Source organism: Salvelinus sp. IW2-2015, linkage group LG14 (assembly GCF_002910315.2).
Source record: "Salvelinus sp. IW2-2015 linkage group LG14, ASM291031v2, whole genome shotgun sequence".
Lineage (NCBI taxonomy): Eukaryota > Metazoa > Chordata > Actinopteri > Salmoniformes > Salmonidae > Salvelinus > Salvelinus sp. IW2-2015.
In genome coordinates, this window is record NC_036854.1 from 50,597,694 (window position 1) to 50,607,307 (window position 9,614).

General features: G+C 43.0%; 1 protein-coding gene across 1 annotated transcript in view; it reads left to right on the forward strand.

Annotated features, from left to right (window-relative positions):
• The window catches only part of LOC111973168 (sickle tail protein homolog), a 193,366-nt gene extending 184,922 nt beyond the window's left edge, over positions 1 to 8,444 (forward strand). The window contains 4 exon segments of the mRNA XM_070446718.1: positions 518 to 601; positions 3,086 to 4,822; positions 5,424 to 5,564; positions 6,812 to 8,444. Coding sequence (XP_070302819.1) covers positions 518 to 601; positions 3,086 to 4,822; positions 5,424 to 5,564; positions 6,812 to 7,339 — 2,490 coding nt within the window. The 3' untranslated portion in view covers positions 7,340 to 8,444.
• The last annotated feature ends 1,170 nt before the right edge of the window (positions 8,445 to 9,614 follow it).

Sequence of the window (9,614 nt, forward strand, 5' to 3'; positions counted from 1 at the left end):
GTTCAGCTCAAACACCAGCAATGCATTGGTCATGTTATTCCTACATGCACATTTTCAGTCATACATCGTTGCATTCCACTCACCAAATGGGAATGATTGATTAAACATTCTCTTAAACCAACAACAAAGTTGAGAACATATAAAAACGTGATGCAACACTGAACGTAGTATGTTAGCTAGTCTGTTGGTAGAATGGGTGTCAGTCTATACCTCAGATTTTTAAACTTTTAAATCAATGATATATAGACTGCTTTGTTGTTGTTTTGAATCCCAGATTGTCCCTTTAAAGGTTTTTACATAATAGCAATAACATACCATAACTATTCACTTGTGCCTGCATGTATGATCCTATAAGGTATCTAATATGTTATAAGCACGTATCTTGAAACTCAATCAAAAATGCCTTATAGGAGGGTTGTTGTCCAATGCTGTGTTGCATAATAGAGAGAATAAATGTTAGAATTCACCCATAGAGTGCAATTGCACAATAATGCTGTCCCTTCACGAACTGTCCTAGCAGAGCTCTGAGAACACTCGTGAGGACAAAGATCCCAACGTGGATGAAAACGGGAACACCACCCCTCTTCGTCAGAGCCCTGGGGTACGAATACCATATTTTCACCGCTAAAACTTCATAGTCAAAATCTCAGGGCATTTACTATGCTAACATTAATCTTGACATCCAAAGTTCCAAACGTGCCTTGAAATGTTTACAAATGTCATGTTGTATGGTTATATGGGCCTTATGAAGTCATTTTGTTTGGTTATATGGGCCTTATGAAGTCATACTGTATGGTTATATGGGCTTTATGAAGTCATGTTGTATGGTTATATGGGTCTTATGAAGGCATGTTGTATGGTTATATGGGCTTTATGAAGGCATGTTGTATGGTTATATGGGGCTTATGAAGTCATTGTTATGGTTATATGGTTTTAATGAAGGCATTTGTATGGTTATATGGGTCATACGAAGTCATGTTGTATGTTATATGGTCATACGTAGTTCAATGTTGTATGGTTATAGGGGTTTATGAAGGCATGTTGTATGGTTGGGGCTTACAAAGGCATGTTGTATGGTTATATGGCTTTATGAAGTAATGTTGTATGGTTATATGGGCTTTATGAAAGCATGTTGTATGGTTATATGGGTCATACGAAGTCATGTTGTATGGTTATATGGTCATACGAAGTATGTTGTATGGTTATATGAGCCATACCAATCATGTTGTATGGTTATATGGGCTTTATGAAGGCATATTGTATGGTTATATAGGCTTTATGAAGGCATGTTGTATGGTTATATGGTATACGAAGTCATGTTGTATGGTTATATGAGCGTATGAAGTCATTGTTGTATGTTATATGGGCTTTATGAAGGCATTTGTATGGTTATATGGGCTTTATGAAGGCATGTTGTAGGGTTATATGAGCCGTATGAAGTCATGTTGTATGGTTATATGAGCTTATGAAGGCATGTTGTATGGTTATATGGGTCATACAAAGTCATGTTGTATGGTTATATGGCTTCATACGAAGTCATGTTGTATGGTTATATGGGTCATACGAAGTCATTTGTATGGTTATTGAGCCGTATGAAGTCATGTTGTAGGTTATATGGGGTTTATGAAGGCATGTTGAATGGTTATATGGGCTTCGAAGGCATGTATTGTATGGTTGGGGCCTTACATAAGCATGTTGTATGTTATATGGGCTTATGAAGTATGTTGTATGGTTATATGGGCTTTATGAAGGCATGTTGTATGGTTATATGGGTCTACAAGTCATGTTGTATGGTTATATGGGTCATACGAAGTCATGTTGTATGGTTATATGAGCCATACGAATGTCATGTTGTATGGTTATATGGCTTTATGAAGGCATATTGTATGGTTATATAGGCTTTATGAAGCATGTTGTAAGGTTATATGGGTCATGACAGTCATGTGTATGGTTATATGAGCATATGAAGTCATGTTGTATGGTTTATGGGTTTTATGAAGGCATATTGTATGGTTATATGGGCTTCATGAAGCATGTTGTAGGGTTATATGAGCTTTATGAAGTATATTGTATGGTTATATGAGCTATGATCATGTTGTATGGTTATATGAGCCGTATGAGTCATGTTTGTATGGTTATATGAGCCGTATGAAGTCATGTTGTATGGTTATATGAGCCGTATGAAGTCATGTTGTATGGTTATATGACCGTATGAAGTCATGTTGTATGGTTTATATGAGCCGTATGAAGTCATGTTGTATGGTTTATATGGGCTTTATATGAAGGCATGTTGTATGGTTATATGGGTCATACGAAGTCATGTTGTATGGTATATTGAGCCATAGAAGTCATGTTGTATGGTTATATGAGCCGTGAAGTCATGTTGTATGGTTATATGGCTTATGAAGGCATGTTGTATGGTTATATGAGCCGTATGAAGTCATTGTTGTATGGTTATATGGGGCTTTATGAAGTCATGTTGTATGGTTATATGAGCCGTATGAAGTCATGTTGTATGGTTATATGAGCCGTATGAAGGCATGTTGTATGGTTATATGAGCCGTATGAAGTCATGTTGTATGGTTATATGGCTTTATGAAGGCATATTGTATGGTTATATGAGCGTATGAAGTCATGTTTGATGGTTATAGGCTTTATGAAGGCATGTTGTAGGTTATATGAGCCGTATGAAGTCATGTTGTATGGTTATATGAGCCGTATGAAGTCATGTTGTATGGTTTATATGAGCCGTATGAAGTCATGTTGTATGGTTATATGAGCTTTATGAAGGCATATTGTATGGTTATATGGGCTTTTATGAGGCAATGTTGTAAATGGTTATATGAGCCGTATGAAGTCATGTTGTATGGTTATATGTGCTTTATGAAGGCATATTGTATGGTTATGTGGGCCTTACGAAGGCATGTTGTATGGTTATGTGGGCCTTACGAAGGCATGTTTAATGGGCCGTATGAAGGCCAAACGCGTGCCTTACATGTCATGATATATTTTCTCTTATTGATAGGCTTGTCATGTGTTGTAGTTTTTAACATGTACTCTCTCATCCTTCCTTTGCTATTTGCAGGTCATATACTACGTAACTGGGCAGATCTCCAAAGAGCAGCCACCACCCCTGGCCCCAGTGGAGGAGGCTCCTGAATGCAGAGACAACCCTACACTGTCCCCCTCACAGGTGTCAAATGTGAATGCTAATGACAATTCTCCAAGCCAGCAGCCACAGCAGCCGCAACCGAAACCCCAGCAGTTAGGGCCACCCATATCTCCCAAGCCTCTGTTCTTGAATTTCCCCAGCCCTCTGTCTCAGAAACAGGTGGTGAGATCAGAGTCGTTGAAGACCAGCCCAGGAGTGGTAGAAGGGGTTCTGGAAAGCCCAAGGGCCAACACTGTAGATAAGCCTCAGATAAGCACAGTCAAGAGACTTGAGACTCCAGTCTTCTCAGTCGTCCAGGAGTCCAGCATTTCACTTAGTAAGAGTGTTGTGTTGCCCGCTGCATTGCCTAAAGTCTCTCCACCAATCACCATGACAGAGGCTCTTAAGGCAGTGGTGTCTCCCACAGAGAAGGCCCTTAGTGAGGCCACCAATCAACCCAGAGATCAGCCCAGACCCAAGTATGAGGAAGTGGAAGAGGAGGCCTTTCTGAGCCCTGACCTCCCTGGTGAGGAAGGCCCTCCGCCCCCAGACAACATCGCCTTCATGATCACCAACACCAAGGTCCAGGCCCTGTCCTGTGGGGAGTACCAGGAGCTGGTCAACGCCAAACGGGGCATCCAGACCGTGACCGTGTGTGGGGGACCTGGGAAACGGGAGATGACCAACACCACCCCGGGCGGCTCGGCGGGGTCACAGGACAATGGCTTCAACAACAAGAAGCCGGTCATCATCATCTTTGACGAGCCCATGGACATCCACTCGGCCTACAAGCGCCTGTCCACGGTGTTTGAGTGTGAGGAGGAGCTGGAGAGCATGCTGGCCGCGGAGCGCATAGACGAGGAGGACGAGGAGTTGGAGGAGACATGGGGGAGCAGCGGCGGACTGCAGGTAAAGGTCGGGCCTGAGGGGGGAGAGAGGGCGGCTGGTCCCACGGCCTTCAAGGCCCCCAGCGGCGCTCTTTGCTCTTCCAGTAGTAGCTTGTCGCACTCTTCCTCCTCGTCTGCAGAGCTCGCCGAGTTGTCCAGCGACGGCAAGCCAGACGGGAAGAAGAAGTTCAAGTTCAAGTTTCCCAAGAAGCAGCTGGCCGCTCTGTCGCAGGCCATCCGCACAGGCACCAAGACGGGCAAGAAGACGCTGCAGGTGGTGGTGTACGAGGACGAGGAGGAGTCGGACGGCACGGTCCGACAGCACAAGGAGGCCAAGAGGTTTGAGATCCAAAGCCGCTCCAAACAATCTGTTCTTCCAGCAGACATGTCACCCAAGGCTCAGCCTCCCGCTGTAGTAAGGCGGGAGCATTCAGATTCCCAAGGCAGGACGGACGAGATCCGGAAAAGCACCTACAAGACCCTGGACAGCCTGGAGCAGACCATCAAACAGCTAGAGACGACCATCAGTGAGATGGGCCCAGCAACGCACCACCAGGAGAAACCAGTGAGGAGTGCAGCCAGCGTGGAGCCCCATGCTGGGTGTGTCTTGAGTGGGGAGAATGGAGGCTTGAAGAGGTCCTTATCACTCCCTTCCAAGAGTTCACTCCTCAAGGTCCCCAAGCCCAGCAAGGCCTCCTCTCAGAGGAAGAAGACCAAACCTCAGCTCCTTCCCCGGCCAGCCGTCATCCCCACCGCCACTGTCACCCCCGTCACCAGCCAACAGGTCTCTTTCTAAGCTCTTGTCAATCGGGAGGCTTTGGGCCCTCTTTTTAGTCGTCCCTCCCTCCCTTCACTCCATCCTAACCACTGGGTTTACCTTACAACTGGGTTTACCAACCACTTATTAACTCACTCCCCAGGTGTTTTGGAAATGTCAGAGCCCCTCTCTGTTGGTTTCTCCCTCTGTGTGATCATGGTCCAACATGATTGGGGAGTGGCATTTTCAATGGGTCCCTCCTCCTGTCTCTCCTTCAATTGGCTGCTCAAACTCTAACTGGGGCTTCAGCCAGTAGTAGACTCTTAAATCACACAATGACACTCAATGTTGATTACACTGTCTTTTTGGTTTCTTGAAACTGTTGTTCTTGGATTGCATGAACTGTAGGGTTATACGTTTTGGTATAGGCTACTACGGTACAGGGGGTGCATGTGCTCTTACCGGTGTTATTAAGGTTAACTGTGAGGGTAGTCTTGAATGAACAGTTTTCTGACCTGTCAGTGTCTTGTTTTCAACAGTTTCTCATACCTCCAATATGGTGTTCTGTTTTTATTTTTTCTTTCTTTTATTTTCTTTCTTGTTTTGTTTCGTTTGGATCCTCTTGCAGAACGCAACCAGTGTCGCTTCCCCTACTAGTCGGATGCCAGTGCCCCTGTCTGCGAAGTCCAGGCAGTCGCCAGGGACTACTACTGACAAAGCAGGAAAACAGCAAAAGCTACAGGACAGCACTCAGAGGCAGTTTCGACAGGTAGTTTTACTATAGGGCTTTACCAGACACCATAGGGACTAGAGGGAACACACCTGTATAGTGAACACAGGACATAGAAAACAAGAGGCCTGTGCTAATGGATAAAGAATATATTTAAACAACCAAAGCTGTGAGATTTCAAGTGTTTCGTTTAAATGGGATTGAGGTGGCCATTTTGACTTCTGTTTGTGTTCTCTCAATCTGCTCTGACTGAAAGGCATGTTTGACTCTTGACTGTTACCCTTATAACATCACCGTATGCTTCTGCATGGTCCACACTGCTCATGGCGGCTTTTGCTGTGTTGGTTACGAGAAAAAAAGAGAAAAAGAAAAGAGAAAGAAAAATAGTCCGTATGCATCCTGTCATCGACTGAGTTTTCCATCACATCCCCAGTTTCCATCACAGCTGAGTTCCTAAACAGTGTTGTCAACCAACCCACGGATGCTTTACTAAACTGATACTTCCGATTGGCCACGCTCCCTCCTACCCTCAATGCACCTCTACTAAACCCAAGCAGCCTACCCGATACGCTCCTTTCTTTTCACAATGCACAGTTACTAAAGAACACTTTAATATCCCTCCCTCCTACACTGGTGGAACCAGCCGGATCGCTGCGTTCACCATTTATATTTAACTTCAACAGAATGGTGAATGCAACGATAAGGCTGGTTCCACCCGGCTACCTTCCTCCCTTCTCTTGATGCTCCTCTACCACCCATCTCTCTTCCTTGTAGTAGCAGTCAATGCAAATATTTGCCCCTACTGCTCCCGATATGCACTTGTATGTTTTCCACCCTCAAAAATCTCTCTTCTTTTATCTAACATACTCCACCTTTTCTCCCCAACCAAGATGGATCTCTGGCTTTGCCCTCCTCTCAGTTGTTGTCTCCACTTCTCGGAAAGCTTGACAATCACTCTAACACACAGGCAGCACCTAGAGATGCCCCCACCCCTATCTCCAACCCCCCTCCCTTTATCCCTCCTTCCATCCTTTCAATCTTTTCTTTACCCTTTTTTAATGAATAGTGTTTCTCTCAGTTACTGTGCCTCAAGTAACCCAGTAAACATAGACTGTAGCTAGTTTGAGACGTGTTGTGTGTCTATTAGTTATCTTAGTAGTAATAGGTTTGTTTGTGTGATTGTTTCATGTCTAATGTTGTCTTGCATTTTTTTTTTACATTTGTTACCTTAAATCACCCGTTCCCTTTTTGACAACCAGTCTTTGTTCTGGCATCTCTGTTTGCAGGCTAACGGAAGCGCTAAAAGAGCGGGGGGGGATCATAAAACTACTTCCCCTACTTTACCTGCCTCTAAAATCCCAGCTTTTTATCCTAGCTCTGGTAAAGGCAGCACCTCCCAGTCTGCTCCAAACTCAGATGCTACTAACCCTATTAACCTTTCCTCCTCTTCCAACTCCTCCTCTTCCTCCCCCCACACCACCAAGTCCTCCATCCCATCCCCTCACGCCCCCCGCCACCCTGGCTCGGCCCTCTCCACCTTCTCCCACATCCCCTCGCTCTCTAACGGTTCCTCCCTTAAACTCCCCACACCCTCTCACACCGGTAAAGCTCTCTCGTTCTCCTCGCAGACTCAAAACGGTCGAGCACCCTCCTCCTCCTCCTCCCCCTCCCCTCTGTCGCCCACCCCGTTGGGCCCGGGTGTGAAGAGCATCCGCACCATACACACCCCCAGCTTCACCAGCTACAGGCCCCAGAATGGCAGCAGCGGCAAATCCTGCATCCCAACCACCACAGCAGCCAAGGACTCCACTTAGTACAGTAGCCCTGTTTGGGTTTCTGCTCTCTCTCTCTCTCTCTCTCTCTCTCTCTCTCTCTCTCCCCCTCTTAGGAGCTAGATTTATTCTGTTGTTTATTGGTTTGTATTTTGTTGTAAAAAGGGTAATGGATGCACTTCCCCAACCATTCATATTTCAATTTGATTTGTCACTGGCATTCTCACACTGATGCTTTGACTTCGTTTTAAGTTGCATTTTCCTTTGGCTGATGCTTTGAACTTGAATCCTGGATTTTAAAAAGGTGTACTGAGGAGTACTGAGGAAATTATTTTAAAGATGAAAAAAATAAGATTTTTCTGACTAAGAAAATACAGTTGATGTACAATCACTATTACCGTGTAAAAAAATGAGTTTTATTTTTGAAAACCAGAGACTGGATAACCATAGTATATCGTCATCTTACACTATTTCTTGTGTTCTCATTCAGCATAGCCCTTGTAAATGCCTTTTATGAATGTATACTGTAAGTATACAGACGTTTAAAGTGGAATTGCGTTGACTTGACTTCTATTTTGCTAAGAATATTTTCTCATATAGTTATCCATGCACTGCCAATGTATTTTTTAGGAGATTTATGAGGTATGACAGTTATTTCTGTAGTTATTGTGCCTACTTGCCAAAGTTGTGTCATTTCCTGACTGTATTACTGTAATCATGACATACCAAGTGGAAACTCTACACATACACTCAAGGTGTGATGGCTGAGGTCTTTACCTTCAATAGCTTGACTGGAGTTCTATGTTTCCTAAGTTAATGTTTATCGATGTCTAAATGTATACAGTACTAAAAACAAAAGAAATTCACAAACTGTTCTAGCAAAGTGTACATAAATGCTTCTATTAAGAACTTTAGTAGTTTTGTTAACATACCAAAGTTTCTTTGTATGCATGCCTTTAAGATACTTTAGGAGAGGGATTCGTGTTAAAAGAAGAATTATGTTTGCACAGATAGATTTTGTAAATATTTGGTTTGCTCTCATTTTTGTAAAGCTTTAAACCATACTACATAAAAAGCAATGTGGTAAAGAATTGTGTTGGAATAAAAACAATAAAGGTCTGCATGCTTGTAATGCATTTAAGTTCTAGTCACGTTTAGTTCCTGTTCTGCTCTCAACTCTGTACACAGTTTCAACCTTGTACCAAGCAGATTTGAACTCTGTATTAACTGATGCATTACATTTACTTGACCAGGAGGTGTCAGTGAGTGTCCAGGCCACATAATGGCTGCGTTCCAGGCTGACTAAGTTGCAGATGCAAGCCTGATCTCAAAACCCCTGCAACGGTGTTTATCGTATGCCACGTCTGCAATGTGGTCAGTCTGGAAAGTGACCAGTGCTTTGAGGGTGTGAAAACTGTGTAACAGGAAGTTAACCTATGAGAATTACATCTCTAAGAGTAGAAACAACAGAACTACTCTCATCCCAGTCTGCAACAACCACCACTTTAATGTGTCTGTAATCCATTGAAAAGATATATCCAGCATTACCCCTTGAAGGAAAAGGGCCTACTGGTAAGTTATGTATTAGAAGTGGTTATTTACTATTCTTTACTGTTACTCATATTTAATAATTTTTTATCTTAAATGAAAGTTTGTGTTAATTTGATTTAAATTTCAAGTTTAAAGGGGCAGTCTGCAGTTGATGCATACATTTTTTGGACTTTTAAATTAATGGTATTACCCATTGATACTTGAAGAATGTAACTTATAAATGCCTCATGAGCTTAGTTCAACTGTCTTAACCAATCAAGAACCCACTATATACGTTGTGTAAACAATGTAATTGTAAACCAACAACGTATGGCCTCAAAACATTGTTAAAACTATCATGTTGATCTCATGGATGGTCAGTCCTTACATCCATAGCTTCTGTCTAGGAATATGAGAGTGGTTACATTTCACCGGCCCTCAGCTGTTTACCAAATCAGTGACAGGGTTGACACTTTGTTATTGTTTGAACTGCAGATTGCCTCGTTAAATTTATTTAAATGAACTGGGAAAAGTGAAAGATAACACAGTACATTTTCCAATGTAACATTCTAGTGTTGATTCAGGAATTAAATTAACACTGTAAAGGTTTAAACTAAACTACCCCTCAGTGGTGTAAAAGAACCCCAGTGTTGGTGTAAATAACCAGAGTCGAACCAAAACCACGCCCATCATTATCATATTTCCCAGCGTTCTCTCTTGCAGGTTTAGAATAATTTTGTTTCAATATCTATGTTTTTGCACGTACATTGATTGATGAATTAATCTT